At 44.4% G+C, this 17,499-nt stretch overlaps 1 protein-coding gene across 2 annotated transcripts in view; it reads left to right on the top strand.

Moving 5' to 3' along the window:
* Positions 1 to 17,499, top strand: part of SLC35F4 (solute carrier family 35 member F4) — a 118,087-nt gene that overhangs the window by 82,843 nt on the left and 17,745 nt on the right. Inside the window, exons 2-3 of one of the 2 annotated variants that reach the window (XM_014311886.2) lie at positions 11,568 to 11,756; positions 16,328 to 16,625. In XM_014311886.2, the coding sequence (XP_014167361.1) occupies positions 11,568 to 11,756; positions 16,328 to 16,625 (487 nt within the window). The remainder of the gene's footprint in view (positions 1 to 11,567; positions 11,757 to 16,327; positions 16,626 to 17,499) is intronic. The other variant, XM_031066290.1, reaches the window with a different exon arrangement.

Raw genomic sequence — 17,499 nt, forward strand, 5'->3', positions numbered from 1 at the left:
AGCTCTATAGGAGTCCCATTATTCAAAGTTTACTTAAAATAATTACTATAATCATCCGTATATTGTCACAGTGTAAAGAACCAGAAAATTGCATTGCATAATTCCCTCTCAGTTGTCTGAGAAATCTCCTGTCTGCATTGCCAGCACAGCGCAGAGATTTGATGTGAAATCCCGATTTCCTGCAAAGGGGCTGCCGCGGTTTGGAGTCCGCGAGGCACTGCCGCTGATACATTTATATTTTATCTGCCGCGCTCCACAATTGAATGAAAGACGAGTGTTGGCAGGGGTCAAGCATTGTTTGAACGTGTTGCAAATGGTTTCCCAGGGAAACAGCAAATCAGTACTCATAGGCTCCTGCAGCATCTCCAGAACAACATCCAGCCACCAGCCATAGCCCCGTGTTTGCTGTAGTACTCGGGACCAGGGGCGATGCAGAGTGAGCCAGAGTGAGCGCCTGAGCAGGAGAGCAATTCCAGAGGATGAAGAAACATTCGGCAAGAGTGGCGCCGCTACCATCTTACAATGTTTCCGAGTTAAATTCGCCTGTGCCAGACGGTAAATGCTTTTTTTTCCCGCTTGTGAATCTCATCCTAGGCAGGAGTTCACTCCGCATGCTCCTCCTGCTCCGTTCCGTGCAGAGTAACAGGAATGTTGTTTATATGTGTGTTTGTGTGTGTATTTTTAAAGTAATGCTCAGATAGCATTTTTATCACTTTAATATCATCTGGGATAAGTGGCAGTTAAATTTCTGTTGCCTGTGTTCAGCTGCTGTGTGAACGATTCCTGGTGAAGAAACTGATGTTGAAATGTGAACGACGGATAAAGTTGTTGTACTTCAATTCTGGCTTTTAAAATTATGTGAAATTAGGTCCATGTAAAGTTATTGGCTTTTCTGGAGTATTTTACTGTGGTGCTCTAGATTTATTGGTTTTGCTGTGAAGACAGAGGCACCAACTTTTTTTGTGCTTGCTGTCCCTCAGCTCAGCTTAGCAGTTGTCCCCTTAAACTGCTTTTCTTCCCCTTCATTTTCAGAAGTGTCAGCTCTTAAGCAATTCTTTAATACAGAAAAACCACAGAAATACAGAAACCAGAAAGATAGAAACTAGGAATTTTTTTGTATGCTCTTTATCAGACACGAGGACCTTGTTCATTTAGAAGTGCCCATCAACTTCACATCACACCTCAGAGTCACTGGGATTGTGGTGATGTTGTCCAGCAGGAGGTTTGACTGCCTTGATAGTGAAACAAATAAGAGTCAGTGTGCTGAAAATGTACATGCTGTATAAATCAGAGGTCAAAAAACTTTTTTACTTAAATGTCTGTAGAAATCTCAGGCTTTAACTGCACCATTTATAATCCTCAGTGTCAGATGTTCCGAAGAGCTGCCTGGTACTTCCCCAAGTTGCTTGTTGTGCCAGAAATGAGCTGTTTTCCCACCAGGTGTGTGTGTGGTGGGGACACTACAGCTGTAAAACTGCAAGGTGTGTGCGCTGTCTCTGGTTTGAGCCAACCAGCAATGAAAATATAATTCCTTCTTGTGAGTTGAATTCATCCAGGAGCAAAACAAAGCAAGAGCCACGGTCCGGTGCTGGTCAGCAGAGCGTGACCCTCGATCTACCTGGCTCAGGCTGCCTTCAATTACAGACAGGGCTGGGGTTTGATGGACCAGGCAGGAGTTTGTGTTGTTTTTCTCAGAACTGTGTGTGTGATATTTAGAATTCTGCAGGCTTGGTAGTTACCTAAGTGTTTCTTCCTTGAGGGGAAAAAGCCTTAAGGAAAGTTGGAGGAGCTGAGTGCTTATTGCTGGTGCACAGCAGCAGGCTTTAGGATGTGTGATATTGAGATTCATACCCTCACCTGCTTTTTTAGGAGCAGTGTTAGGGCCAGGTGAGCTGGCTGTGCTGGTAAAATGGGGTGATTTGCTGCTCTTTATTTCCTGAGGGCTCAGACCAGGCTTGTGTCACGCTTGGAGGGAAATGCAGAGTGTTAAAGGTTGTCCCTGCCTCACAGGGCTCCAAGACAAGCTATGGTTGCCTTCATCTTCACCAGTCCAGCTGCTGCCAGGTGCCTCTCTTAGACCTGTCTGAACCTTCTGTCCATCCTGGGCAGCAGCAGCAGTGCCACAACTGCACTGCCTGGTTCCTGAGGGAGGGAAAATCCAGCCTTCATAGGAAGAAAGGGCAATAGACTGGAAATGACTACATGACAGCACTTGTCATACCCAACAGGCTGCAAATGGAAAGGTTCTTGCTCAGGATGGACCTGGCCAAGCTGAATTAATACCGAACCCATACATTAAATGTGTGTGCAGCCAGTTTTTACAGATCAGCAAAGATAATTTAGCATGAATTCCCAAAGAATCCTAATGGGATGGGGCAGCCAGCTTCCCAAAAGCACTGCATCTGTCCCCCCTTTCTTTCCCAAGCATGGGGGGGTCATGTGGAATAGATTCCAGAGCAGCTTGGGCTCTGGGGCTGTGTGCTGGGAGGAGAGCAGGGGAGCAGTGGGCTCTGGGTGGGCAGTTTTCACACAGTTTTCACACAGTTCAGCTTTGTGGCTTCCTGGATCCCTCCTCGTAAAACCACAGGAGCTGCTGACTCCTGGAGAGTGGAGTGAAATCCAGGCAAGAAGATTCCTTTGGTAGGGAAGGTACACTCAGTGCTTGGAGATGAGTGGTCCAAAGTGCTGCTCATGTGGAGGGAAATGGAGCAGAGAGCTGCTCAGGGTGGTGGGACATGGGTGAGTGGGAGGATGTGAGGTGTGTGCCAAGCTGGCACCACAGCCACCAAATTCTTTTGAGAAGGTGTCTTCACCTCAGCCTGGCCAGCCCCCGCTCCCCAGCACCAGCCAGGTGTGTGGCATGGACACTGCTTGGAATGTCCATCCCACCTATCCCAAAAATGCCATCATGGACAGGCAGGGATGAGACCTGCCAGAACTATTACCTCAAGGGCAGTGGAAAAAACACATGGAAGTATCTACTGGGATTGCAAAATGCAGCAATACAGTGATAAATCCCTGCTTTTGCCCCAGCTGCCTACCTGGAAAATGTTCTTTTCCAGGCTCTAAGTCAGGCAAGGAAGTTGAAGCATGTGCTCAGTGCACTGCAGAGCTGCCATGGGCTGAGTCTGAGGCAGCCAGCTTTGGACTCATCCATATCCATCCAAATTGAGCCTTGGCAAGTGCTGAGCAATCTGGGAGAGCTGGGCACCTGCAGCAGGTGATTCACCTGCCAGGATTGGTATCTGAGGGAGCTGGGATGAATCACTCCCTGGAGGCACCCAGCAGAGGCAGCAGTTTGTGTAGGAAATAAATACAACCCCAAATCCGAATTGTTGCCGAGCTGCCCATCAGTGTCACAGCTGCTGTTTTGGGTCTTGGGACATCCGAGAACCAGCCTGGATTTATGGCTGTGTTTCTTGAAAGTAGAAGCTGTATTGTGATTATTTATTAATGAGGTACATGTGAGTGATATCTGGACTGTGGTGGGTGTAAATTCCTTTCACAACAACTTCACATCAAAGCAGCCTCGTGGCTTTCACTGGAGCTACTCTTGAGTTACAGCAGTGAAAGTAAAAGTGAGAGTTAAACTGGGAGTTTATCTGTTGATTTTTGGAAATGTCACCAAACTCTAGCCATGACAAGATTAATTTTCAGAGGATTTCTTTTTAATAGATTGTTAACCTTTAGGTTTAGAGTAGAGTATATAAATTGCAAAACAATTGGAAGCACATCTGATACGATTCAGTACAAAATTTATAGCAGAGGGGGTTTTTATGGGATGGTGTGCAGCTTTGAATCAAATGATTTGTGTTTATCTTGCTCAGTCAGTGATGGAGTGGTGGGAAGATGGTCTGATTCTGAGATTGGCTTGAATTAATGTTGGATCAGATATATCTGTGGGGGGAGAAAAAAAAATCCTGTAGTCTGATGTAGCAAAGGATATCCCTTTGAAAGTGTGAGTCCCAAAGGTCTCACTCAGAAGTTGCCACTGAGGTGGTCTCAGAGGAGTGTTTATGGAAGCAAAAACTTAAAATAAAATCCTAGGAGGAGACAAAGGGTCTTAAGTTCTGGTGTTGTTCCCCTCTTTACCTGGGAAAAGTTCTGTGCTGAAGGAGGACATGTCCATCCCCTCCCCACAGGAGGCCAGTGTGTTCTGCCTCCAGAGCTCTCATGGTTAATTCTGAGATTTCAACACAGCATTTGTTTTTCAATGTTTTTCATTGTTTATCAATGTTTTCTGACAGCAGAATTCAGTCCAAAACATTCCGCTCCAAATGGATGTTCTAAATATTTTTTTTTGTAGGTCATTGTGTGTGGTAGAAGTTTTGATTTCAACATATAAAAATCATTCTTCATTTGCAGCACTCCCTTCTACATTCCTTCAAACTCTAAAGATGCTGTCATGCCCAGTAACTTTCAAATGTGAGTAGCCCCTCTGTTTCAGAATGCATATTCCAGCTGCCAGTTCCACCACAGATCTTCTCAAATAAGCCTCTTTCCCAGGATCTGCTCTGACACTCCCACATTGGTGCTGGTGTGTTATTTTTGGTGTCAGATCAATGGAATTCCTTGTCCATGCTTAAAAAAAGGCAGTGATACATTTGCTCGAGTCAGGCTGAAATGAGAAAAAAATATTTCCATGTTTTTAAGTCTATTTTCAATAAAACATAGAGGGAACAAAGATTTGAACAGGAATTTGGGGTTTTCCTAGTAATTCTTTTTATATATTTTGAGGAAAGGGCTTGATCCAGAGCAACACATACAGAAGCCACTTACTTCAAAAAAAAAAATAGAATTTGAGAAGTCCTCTAGAGTGGCCTTTGGGCTCCAGGGCTCTGGAAAAGGCAGTCCACAGCTTGCCTACACCCTGCAGCATGTTCACATCCTTCCTGCTAAGGTCTTTTTCTGTTTTTATTGTTGTTTTTTGGTAGCTGCAGGTATTGCACACCAGGGTTGCTGCAGCCTGGATCCACTTGGTGCTGCTGTCCTTGGTCAGAGGCTTTAGGACACAGCACTGGGTGCAGACCTTGCACAGCACGTTGGCACAAGAGCTTCCACCTCAGAGCAGGTTCTTCAGCACAACAACATGTGGCTGATGTGCAGAAAAATGCATTTAGAGGATTGGATTTATCAGGGTTGCATATAGAGGCATCAGACTTGGAGCAATTGCTGAGAGAAGCCCCATCTCAGAGACTGTGGGGATCTGGGGATGTGTGAGGAGATGCCTTCGTGCAACTTATATAGCTATTTCCCACTTATAAATTATTCCCCACTTATATCTCCTACTTATAAGTGGGAAATCAACTATTTTCCACTTTAAAAAGCCAAGGAGATGCAGGTCTGGGGAGGATTTTTTTGACTGTCTAACTTGGATTCCCTCCCCTTAAAATAGGCTGGAACAGCTCCTCTGGAAGGGTTATGAGGTGCAAGGATGGAGAGTGGCACATCCCTTGATCAGGCACTAAGTGAATTAAAGGATGTGAAATTTAAGTTCTCTTTGTTAATTTTATTGCAAGGATGGGAGGACATGTGGAAGTTGTTGAGATTCCTGGTTGTAAGCAAAGTTGCTGTCTGCTGATCTGGAGTGAGGGCTGTGTACAGACACTGAAGAGATAATTGGCAGAAATTGCTGATGGATGTCACTAGTAAACCACGACAAAAATATCTACTTTTTCTGCTTTCTGCTCTTGACAATAGTTAATCATAGTACAAGAGAAATGCTGTACGCCATCACTGAGTCATTTGTTTTTCATTATAATCTGAAAATCTTTTCCCCTAGGATAAAAAAAAAGTAAACAAAAAAACCTGTAACCTTCTCATCCCCTTCAAACATGAAAACTTCCAGAACAAGCAAATAATAAATAAACAAGGCATCACTTTGAACAGACATCTGTGCATTACTAATACACAGAGACCATTGCAATGTTTAAATGGAGAACATTATCATCTCCAAATGCCTGAGACATGCTGGAAGGAATTTTCTTCACTGGACAAGAAATGCTTATTCCTCAAACCTGTGTAGCACACTGCCAGCAGAGCATGTGTGCTTGTTTTCTTGATTTTGCTCGGCTTTAGTAAAATGCAATCATGACTTCACGTCCCTGATCACATTGCTGGTTGTGAACACATTAAAAGTTGGGGAGTTAGTCAGAGTGTGTGCCCAGACCACTGGGCTGGTTGTGCTGGTGTGCTGTGGGTTTACACCGGTGCAGTGAAGGGCACAATTTGATTTTACAGGCAGTGGCTGGGATAGAATAAGCTATGGACCTAAGTCACTGAGAATTGATGGTGTTGCATACCCTGCTACCAGCTGTGTGCTAAGAGTAGCAAACAATTCAATTAAAGCTTTGGCTAATCCAACCTAATGAGGTTTTGTTGTAAAATGGACAGAAGCAGCTCTCTTCACCTCTCCCAGCATCATTCAGCACCCTTTCCATGTGCATCCCTGGCTGCAAAACTCACATCATCCTCTCCTTGCTGTGCGTCAGTAAAAGCAGAATTTCACTGGGAGAGGTTCCAGCCCTCCCCTGCTCAAGGGGAGCTCGTGCACAGGCTGTGGGAACACTGGGGCTCCTGGGGATTTTGAGGACACAGTAAAATAAGACTATTTTAATTCTGAATGAGTAAAAGGCAGATTGTAGGTGCCTTGAGTGGCCTTTTGGCAAAGCTGCTCTCTCTCCTGACTGTGGTGGTAGCCAGAGTTGAGCAGTGCTCTGCAGGGCTTTGGGAGTATAGCACACAGGAATTGTTCAGCTCATTTCCATCACCTATTTAACCATCGATTTCATTGTGTAATCAAATAAAGAGAATGTGTTTTGGCACATCCCATCAAGCCAGATGTTGCTGTCTCTAAATAAGCCAGCACTTTGTGTCAGTAATGCAGTGTCGTGAAGGCACAGATGGCTTTTGGAAGGGAATTCAGTTACCTGTTTGAGAGGTTCTAAATTTCCATCAGGGCAGTTGGATAAAAAAGAAGAGAAAAGGACACAATCAATCCGAAGGTGATCTGGCCATAGAATTTAGTTCCAAGAGTGCATTTTTGTGTAGAATTGGTTATTTAACTGGCAGTCCATTTGATGCAGGACGGAGGGAACAGTGTGAAGCTGTGTCAGGGGAGGCTCAGGTTGGATGTTATAAAAGGATCTTCATTGCAGAGTGTGGTTGAGAAGTGGTCACAGCACCAAGCCTGACAGAGCTCAAGGAGCGCTGGGACAATGCTCTCAGGCACGTGGTGGGTTCCTGGGGCTGCCCTGTGCAAGGCCAGGACTGGGGCTCCGTGGTCCTTGCAGGTCACTTCCAGCCCAGATATTCCATGATCCGCTTTTAGTAGCAGCTGTGTGACCATTGTCCAAATGCAATTGCATGGGTTGGTTCTTATTATTCCAAGCACTGCTGTCACATGCTAAAGGTGTCAAATACTTGAAGAGAGTTGGTTTTGAACCTCAGAGTGTAATCCTTCTCTCCAAGCCCCCTGGAAAATAGCAAAGGGATTTTTCTAGCCAAGGCAAGGACACATTTTCTCACTGTGTGAGCAGCCTCTGGAAACCTGGACATGAGCAGAAAGCCACAAGTCGTGGCTTGCATCTTTCAGAGGGGCTAGGGAGCTGTGCATTGTTTACAGGTGGTGGTGAAAATGCTTCTGAAGACCAGCATGTGCTTCTCCTTCCTGGCTTGAGTGGACATGATGGCAGCAGCAGATGGGGCCACCTCCTCCCACAGCTGGGACTCAGGATGGTGTTAAAGAACATGGAAAGGCTGGGCTTGAGTGATATTAATCACGTGGTTTAGGTTAGTCACAAGCATAATTACCTTGCTAAACCATATACACTGGGATATGTGTATATTAATTAATGCAAGATGGGGACAGACTTCGTTAGAGTCATGTGGAAAGCCACGTGTTCCCTTTGCTGGTTTCTCTTTTGTCTTCGTATGCAGAGAAATGGCCTTACTTCTTAAGCTATAAAGCATCTCCATTTACAGGGTGAGGAAATAGATTTGCTGAAACAGATTAAGAAACTGAGTAATTGTAAAAAAAAAATTGTAAAAAAAATTTTACAATTACTAAAGCAATTGTAAAAAAATGGGAAAGAGCATGGATTTTTTTTTAAAATCCAATAATGAAAAATAATCCATTGGTGCATTAAGATGTATTGGATACAATAGTGTGAGGCACTTTCCATTTCTCCCTTTCCTCTTTGGTCAATCCTATTGTCAGGGTCTTGCTTTGGCACTCAGTTACAACCTCCAAGGAACACTTCCAGCAGCAAGATCTGACAGTCTGGCAAGGCTTTTCTTATTTGTTTTTTCCCAATCTCTCCCAGTAGCACGCTCTTAAGATAGTAAATGATGCCCAAAATGTAGTTTTGTTCTCAGCCTGTGATTCATCCCTGCTAAAGCCACAAACTGTGCAACACGTCCCACCCTATGTTGATATCTCTGCTCAGGGTGGTTGTTCTGGGCCAGGTTGGATGAAGCTTTGAGCACCCTGGCCAGGTGGAAAATGTCCCTATCTATGGCAGGGGGTTGGAACTGGATGATCTTAAGTTCCTTTCCAACCCACACCATTCTGTGATTCTGTTATTCCCTGTATGGAAGTTCAGTGGAAAACGCTGCTCTTGAAACCTCCGAGTTTGGAGGGACTTCGCAGATCCTGCCCCACAGCTGAGACTTGGGGAGTGAGACAGAGAACCAGAGTTCCATGAGCTCTGCCTTCCCTTCCCTTCCTGTTTGGAGGGATTTAGCAGATCCCTGCTCCACAGCTGAAAGTTGTGGAGTGAGACAGGGAACCAGAATTCCATGAGCTCTGCCTTCCCTTCCTCTCCCACGGGACAGCGCTGTGCACCTGGGAGGTTTCACTGCTCAGCTGTGGCAATGGTGATTTGTTGTCCCTGCTGCTGGCTCCAGGTTTGGAAAGTGAGCCCAGCATTTATCTCTTCACCTCTCCTATCAACAGATACCCTTAAAATATGTTCAGATTGAGCAGCATTAGGTGTCCCAGGCTTTCTAGCTGTAACAATGAAATATTGATAAATGGCTGCGCTGTCTGATTGCTTCAGGTATAAGGGAAGAGGAATTCAGTAAATCAAGCAGTGACTTTCAGTTTAATGCAATCTCTTGAATTACAGTTTTGGTCTCACCTGCTGGGTTTGTCAGTGCACAGAAGAAGATTCATACCTCTCTGTTGTATCAGATACAAATAACTCAGAGCTCTTTTTGCACATGAGGAAAAATAGGCTTCCATCAAATTTTGGTTGTATGTCACCTGCTAGACTTCTGCTGAGTATAATGTGAATCTTGTTCTGAAATTAATCTGAATGGAGACATAACACGTATCTTTCAACATAAAGAAATCTCTTTAAATGATTTAAATATCAAAATGAGGAGTGATGTGGAGCCAGCCACCTCAGTGGCTTCTTCTCCAAGGACAGGCAGCTGGCAAACACTTACTGAAAATAAAACCTCTTCAAGTTGTGGACCTGAAAAATTAGAAATGCCTTTTTGAACATTTCACCCCAAAGTAGTGATTTGCTTAACCTCATGGAGGCTGGGACTAATTTTCAGATGACAAATGAAAGTGTAACTCATAAGAGTAACTTGCAAGATGTTTACTAAATCTTACAAAGTAGGTGATGTTATTTTTGTTTGACTGGTGGGAGAGATAGCTCACGGAGTTTTGAAATAAGTGGACAAAGTCATGCAGGGAGTTCTGTGGCTGCTAGAGCATTATTTTTCTCCATTAAAAAGTAAATTTGTGAAGGTGAACAGCTTTTTAAAGGTCTGAAAACATCCGGTAGGCTCTAGAAAGCTCTTGAGAAAGTAATGCTCATCAAAAATTGAAGAGAGGCAACACAGTGCTTTGCTTAGCTTGCTTCTCATCATGTAGGTCTTAATTTTTCAAAGTGGGTTTGTGGGTCTGCTGTCATAGGGGGTGGGTTGTTTACTGCATTGATTGGATTTGTAAGACTTTATTATCAGTTGGAATCTAAACTTGGGTGCCCCCCTTGAGTCAGGGTTCCCTCATAATGGACAGAGAAGAAAGGGAAGAGCATCTTGAGAAAGATCATCTGGAGGGGGTCAGCTCCTGGTTGAGTCACTTTTCTACTTGGTAGGTAAAAATAAACCTTGCAGGCTCTAAATAGGCTGAGAGATGATTTTTTTTCCCCCCTGTATAATTCCATATTTTATACATCAGTCTTTGTTAGACTTGGTGAACCCAACACACCTTTAAGTCCATGGAAGATTGCATGAACCCACTGGCAAGAGTCCTGTCTCAATTCTTGAATCTTGGATAGAGTCTTTGCTTTGGAATAGACTTTCAGGTAGTAGTTGAGTTTGATATGTTTTGCTCAAAGTGCACTGGAATGGCTCATGTTGCAACAAAGAATGTTCCCCTCTGGGATTTCTGCCACAGTTGTTACACATGGGGTTTGTGTCTATTTTTGTATTCTTTTCAATAGGAAGTAGTTGGGATTATCATGTTAAATCCTTCCAAGTCACAGCAAGGTCTGTGGCTGCTCTGGGTGTGGGTATCTTCCACAAGTTTAGGTGGGATGGTCACCAGTTGGAATAGCATCTGCAAAACAAGCACTGGGTGATCTCAGCTGGCCATGAACACACATTTAGATCTGCCAGAATGGCCTGTCATCCTGACTTTCTGCTGGAGAAGAAGACTCTCTTGTGCTGCTCATGTGTTGACCTCTTACAGAGATACCTTCAGTAAATTTGGAAGTCCTTGCACAATCGATCACCAGTCACACTGATGGATTCCAGCACTGCGCTCCTTGCTGTTGATTCCTGATCCTTAACCCAGCCCTTCATGATCTTACTCATTAAATATGGTGTCCTACTCATTGGAAAATTTTTCATCTGGTGTTTCTGGGACCTGGGGCTTCTCTGCCACCTCAAACCTCTGCCCAGCCTCCGTGTGAAATGTCTCATCTTGGAGCTGTCTGCACGTAGCAGAGGAAGGAAAAGCAACTTCTCCGAAGATGTGGAGATTCTGATTTGGTGTTTGTAAATGCTTAAAATTGTCATCTTCAGTCCTGTAGCAGAAATCTTCATCCAAAAGACCTGTGAGTGACCATGGCTTCATTCCATACAAGTCCCAAGGATCATTCTGGAGGATGGAAAGAGGAAGCTCTCCTCTAGGGAGGCTCCCAGCACGGAGGGAGGCAGTGGTTCCTCAGCCCTCCTTCCCACGCTCAGGGGGAATGTTGAGCTCTCCTCTGGCCTGATTCAGTGTCAGTGCTCAGGAAGGGCCCCACGTGAGTACAAATTCCTTTGACTGTGCAGGCCCTGCGGATGGAGCCGTGGGGCTGAGAATTCACTGCAGCATGGGGCTCTCATTTCTTCAGGGGGAAGACTGGTTTTCATGCAGCACCTTTTTGTCTATAAGGGGGGAGAGAGTTAAGTATTTATTTACTCACCTATTTGCTTTATCCTGAGCAGAGCTGAAACGTGCATTTTCTGCCTTTTGTGTGCATTTCACTGCCAGCCTGTTTGAAAGCCCCGCGTTCCTCCGGGGACTTTCCAGACAAAACTGATGCAAAACTCTTTCTTCTCAGGTGCCTCACGATCATCTGCCATCCAATGCAAGCCAGGAGGCAACTGCCCCAGCAGACACAGAGGCATGACTAGGCAGCTCTCCCCTCTATCTGTTGCTGAAGATTCTGCTGCTCCCATTCTTGAGCTGCAGAATCGAAGTCCCTCGGGAATCTGTCGGCACAGCAGAGTCGAGAGGCAGAGCAGATCAGGTAGGAACCCACAGCCACACTCCTGGCTCTTCCCTCTGTCTCTGCAGAGGTGGGGCAGGGCCCGAGCATGCTGAGGTTTGGTTTGCCCCGTGCAGTCCTTCCTGAGCCTGGGGGTGAGCGGGAAGGTCTCGGGACTTCTGCTGGTCAGAGTGACCCTGAGATGTGTTAGAAAGTCTCTTTTCCCAGCCCGGCAGTCGAAGAAGGAGTCAGAACTCTTCTGGTCTCGTTCTCAAGGTTGTTCATTGTTTCTTATCTATAACATTCTTTCTCTGGCCTGCTGAGGTCCGTTCACAGGTCAGACAGAGGCACACTGACACCCTCAGGGCGGAGTTATCTTTTCATACTAAAAACTACATGTACATTATTTACAGTAACTTCCCAATACCTATCACCTATGTTAGACAGTGAGCTTCTACTCTAAACCAATCCAAAAGTGCCAGCACCACAGCAGAAGATGGAGGCCAAGAAGAAGAAGGAGAAAGACTGGACACACCCAGATTCCTCCATCTTGCCTCCTGAACCCCCATTCTAAAAACCCCAAAAATCTATTTTTCACCCCATGACAAACTAATTATTATTCTGCTTAGACTTTCGTGGCTTGCAGATCCTCATATAAGGTTGGTAATTTTTTCCATGGGTCATAATCAAAATCACAGGTGTCTTGGGCTCTGTGCCAAGGTCTCTGAGCCCCCTTGGCAGGGTTCGAGCAATCCAGGACAGCCAGAGGGATGTCCTGAATTCTGACAGAAAGGTGGCACGGATGGGAGGAGCCTGAGGTTCACGGGTACACGACGTGCATGAGGTGCCTGGCACAGCACAAGGCACAGAAGATCCTCAGAGCTGGTTAAGCCCAGCACACAGTTAGGTTTCACAGGGTGGTTGTGTCTCCTCAGCTTCAGCCTGGCCACATGCTTAGGAGTTCCTTCTCAAAGACAGTGATGACCTCAGATCATACCATGGATGGTCTGATGAAGAGGAAGAGAAGGAGCAGCAGGTGGAATGATTTCTAGGGAAGACCATCACAGCTCAGATCATCATCAGCTGCTTGTCAGGGCTTCCATCACCCACTTCACTGCAGGAGTTTAGCTCAAATGAGACTGTAGGTGTGGTAAACGCTGACCTCTTCACCATGGCGTCCATCCAGCAGCTGCAGGGATGGGATGGGAACAGTTACAATGTGCAGCCACAGGCTTGTGAGTCTGCTAAACCACACTGTTGAGGAGAAACTTTAAATGAGTGAAATAATTTAACTGTCCAAGCTTTTTGGAAGGAAATTATTTAATTGCCTGAGTCTTTGGAAGACTGCCTGTGTAGCTATTGTGAGCAAAAAGGGGAGGAAGAAGAGGTTGGATGTCCCTTGCACTCTGGACCTGGGGGAGCTGAACTTTCTCTTGTCACTGGACTTCTGATGGCAGCAAGAGTCACACATTTTCTCCTTGTGCTGGAAAACAGAGGGATCTCATGTTCCAGGAGTACTCTCTTGATGGAAAGCCTCAGAAGAGTATTGGAGGTGATCATTGCTGCTAGGAGCTGATGCAGCATCTTGCAGTTAAGATCAAATCTAATCATAGCTAAGAAATCAGAAAATCAAATCTCATTTTTCCAGATATCAGGCTGAAACAACTGTGCATGGTGGCACTAAGGAACATCTAAAATCTGAATCCATCTTCTCCAAGAAAGGACTCTAGGCCACTTGAGTAGTGTTAGGACATCATACTCTTCTAAACACTTACTTTTCATTTATTTTTTAATTTCCCTTTTGATCCTGATCTTCACATCCTCATCAGAGAAGTCTAACTAGGACTGACCCAATAGGTAAGCAAATACAAAGAATATCATTTTCTGGGGTCTAGTTGCCAAATAGCCAGAAGAGTTCTGATGAAAAGCTGTAGGTTTTGATTGTCCTCATCTCACTCCTCTGAACATTGCAAGCAAAAGGCTCTTCTGTGACCATCTTGTCAGTAAGAACTGCACTGTGGGCCAAAGGACCATGCAGGGCTGTTTCTGCTCACTGACTTCCACAGTTTGCCACTGGCCAGTGCCACCTCCCTGTGTCAGCTGCAGTGTGATCTGCATTCTTACCTGTCATTTCAGCCTTGTTTCTGTGCTCTTCCCAGGATAAGTCTCTTGGTTTGTTCCAGTCCCATCCAAATGCAGACCCCAAGGATTTCTGCTACCTTGCCACTTGTAAAATGCTGTCTCCCAGCCACTTTGGCTGATCAGCTTGTTTTCTCCTCATTATCATTTGGTGTCTAAACACAAGTGCTTGCTCCATGACTTGGAAATCCCTAAACCTCTTTAATAGGAACTGTGTGCCTGCTCACCCTGTGGCTCACTCCTTGTCATTATTTTAAAATCTATTTCTTATCTTGTCCTTTTGATTCTTTGGCCAGGAATTAGGTGTGCACATCCCATGGATTTTGAAAGCAGCTGTCAAGCTACTCTGTCACGGGGATCAATCACAACTTCACTGAAGTGAATTGCAAATATCTGGTCTAGAGTTAAGTGCCTCCAGTGAGCTTAGATGTAGATAGATGTAGATATATGAGGATGGAATCAGTTCCACTCTCACCATGCATTTCCATTATCATTAAATATAAAGGGGCCCCAGACAACATGTTCATCCTGAATATACTGTTATCTGCTAACTGCATCACAAGGGATGAATCCCACTGATTAAAAACTTACAGCAGCTCCCCACTGTGCATTTATTCAGGCTAAAACTTATGCAGTCTTTAAATCCAAGGTAGGTCTTGCAACAAGTGTGTGTTTCTGTGCCTTTCCCTGACATTCAGACCTGGGACTGTAACATCCAAATCAAATGCTGATGCTGGTGTCATGCATAATGTCACCAATTGCATCATTATTGTGTAATTGGAAAATAGAAAGCATGGCTAAAAGTGCTTTATTCTTCTATCATTGTGTGATTATTTTAAGTGGTAGCTGAAAAAGGACTAATTGCATGGTAGTTTTATTTGGCAGGAAGACCTGCAAGTTGATGCTACTATAATATATTCTTTTTAAGCCATTCTAACTTGCAAATAAACTATAATTTACCTTTCAATAGATGTCAGTCATTATTAGTACCGTAAAAAATATCTACTTTCTCTCAGCAGCCTAGGAAAATGCTAAAAGGATGCTTGCCTTTCCAGACCCATGGCTGATTATCCTCTGTATGTTTTTAATAAACCTGTAATTTTATTTAAATTCTTGGTTCACCACTAAACAATGGAGCCCTTGAATACAGATTATTTTTAGGAAAAAAACACATCACACAATTCCAACTGCAAAAAGCTCCATGTCCTAGTTAGGAAAATTCTTGATTCCAAATCAAAAATAGCAAATCAATAGCATTCCCTGCTATGATAAATCTTTTTTTATGTGTAATGTTTGTTTACAGTAATAGCTTAGAACCCCAGTTTGACATTTCTTTATGGCTAATGTAGCAAAACCAATAATATGAAAGGAAATTATTCCTGATTGTGAAAGGATTCCTCTGTCACATAAAAGTTGGCTATAGGACATAGTATGCTCTCACTCAGTGCATCTGTAACTTCTCTCAAAATCATATTGTTACTTCTGTACATCACATCATGTATTAATGTGGCTGATAATTGATGGGAGTAGTTAAGAATAGCTTCGGGCCATGATTTTTAGAAGATTTTCCTGTTTCTTCTCCCAGACTGTGATGTGGTCAGACAGGGTGAATGGTTGGAGCTCATTGCTGCCCTGTGAGCTCCCAGGACAGCAGTGTTAGTGCTCCTTGTTTTCAGCTGGGGTCTAGGAAAGCAAAGCAGGGGTCATGGGTTGTGTCTCTGGGAGATCTGTCTGGAGAGCAAGGCACCAGTCAGTGAGATTAAATTCTCCCCACTTGTGTTAGGAAATGTGCACTTAGGTCTGAAAACCACTGAAAAAAACCTCAAAACACTGTGCTGAAATGGGAAATGTCAGCTCTCCTGTTGCTCCTTGTTGATGTGCAGAGGTTTTATTTCTAGGCATGCCAAGCTTCACTTTTGTCCAGTTTCCTTTGTTAACTTCAGAAATGTAAGTACACCAACCTGACTGCAAAAAGCCTTTCTCTGCTTGGGTACATAAAACCAAACTATTTCTTTCCTCCCCATCCCAGCTTGTAAATAAAAGTGGTTGTGGAGTTAAAGTGTTGAGGAATAAGAACTTGGTGCTGTCTCCAGACCTGCAGGCTCAGAGAGCTCTTCTGTTGCACACATGCACAGTAATTTGCCTCTGTAACATTTTATTCTGGAGGTTTGCTGGCAGAGGGGATGAAGGGCTGATAAAGCAAACAGTGACAACAGCTTATTTGTAATGCTGTTACCTCAGCCCTCACTGTTGTGTTTGTGTTTGGTTCTGCCTCCTTGAAGTGACAGAGTTGGTATTATTAACATACGTTTGTGCAGGATTTCAGTATTTATGGGACATAGAGGAGTTACAGGGAGAGGGCAAGGGATGATTTGTGACTTGAACCAGAATGGGAGGTTTTGCCAAGAATTATTTTGAATGCCTTCATTACATGTACAACTCTTTTTCTGTTCTTCCTTTCTTTTCTCTTTCAGGAGAAGAAGGAGCACAAACGCACACAGAGAGCAGCAGCCAAGAAGCTGAAGGACAGACACGATGCCAGTCTTGCACATCCACATTTCTCAAGCTAATCTGGAGATTCCTGATCATTTTGTCCGTCTCTTCCTCCTGGGTTGGGACCACACAGTTTGTCAAAATCACTTTTGAGACCTTTGACTGTCCCTTTTTCATGACTTGGTTCTCAACAAACTGGAACATTATGATTTTTCCCATTTATTATTCCGGGCACCTTGCAACTGCACAGGAAAAGCAGTCTCCAATCAAAAAATTCAGGTAGGATTTATCGTGGCAGTATCCCTTTAAAAAACCTAATTCCTGAGGATTGAGATCACTGCTGTGCTCAGTTCCACCCCTGGTGTCAGAATAAAGGTCATGCTGCAGAAAACCTCATTCATAAATAGCTCACAGGAGGCTGACAGATGAGTGGTGTGTGCTGAATAAACGGGTACTTGATTGTTAAAGGGCTTTTTTAATGAGTTGAAAAGGTCAACAATCTGCTTATAATCTTGCTGTTATGTTGTCTAATATCTCTATATTTTGTGTACTTGCCTTGATCAGTGAATCTGTCCTGGTCCATTTGTGATAGAATAGCAGTGCTGGGTACAGCCAAACCAGCTCCTAGCTGGGAAGAAAGATGCTCAGAGCTGAGGAGGTGGTTTCCATGTGAAGGACCATGGCTTGCTCTCTGTGCTGAGCAAGTACAGCAGGATGCAAACTGCCCTTTCCTCCTGCTGGAAATTATAAATCCCTTTTCAGTAGCCCCCGAGAAATCAGAGAAATACAAGGTTAAGGGGGAACCCAAAGAAGTCATCCAGTCCAACCACCAGTGCTGCAGCTTAGCCTCACCTTAGGCAGTTCTGAGGAAAACCACATCTAATCTGTCTGCAGGGCTTGGAGGTGCCTCACATTCTGTGACAATTGATTTCACAGCTCCTCCTCCACTTTTGTTATTCCACTGATCTGACAGTGGCATAGGAGCTGCTTTAAAGGACAGGACAAAATTCAGCTCACCAAGAGACACCACAACTTGCCCAGGGAGGGAGGAGACTCACAGGGTCATTCTGGGCTGGGATCCAATTCTGTTGTTCCAGTGCAGGTTTGCTTGGAAAAGAACCTGCCTGACTCCAGCAGAAATGTCTGTTCCAGC

This window comes from Geospiza fortis, unplaced genomic scaffold (assembly GCF_000277835.1).
Source record: "Geospiza fortis unplaced genomic scaffold, GeoFor_1.0 scaffold23, whole genome shotgun sequence".
Classification (NCBI taxonomy): Eukaryota; Metazoa; Chordata; class Aves; order Passeriformes; family Thraupidae; genus Geospiza; species Geospiza fortis.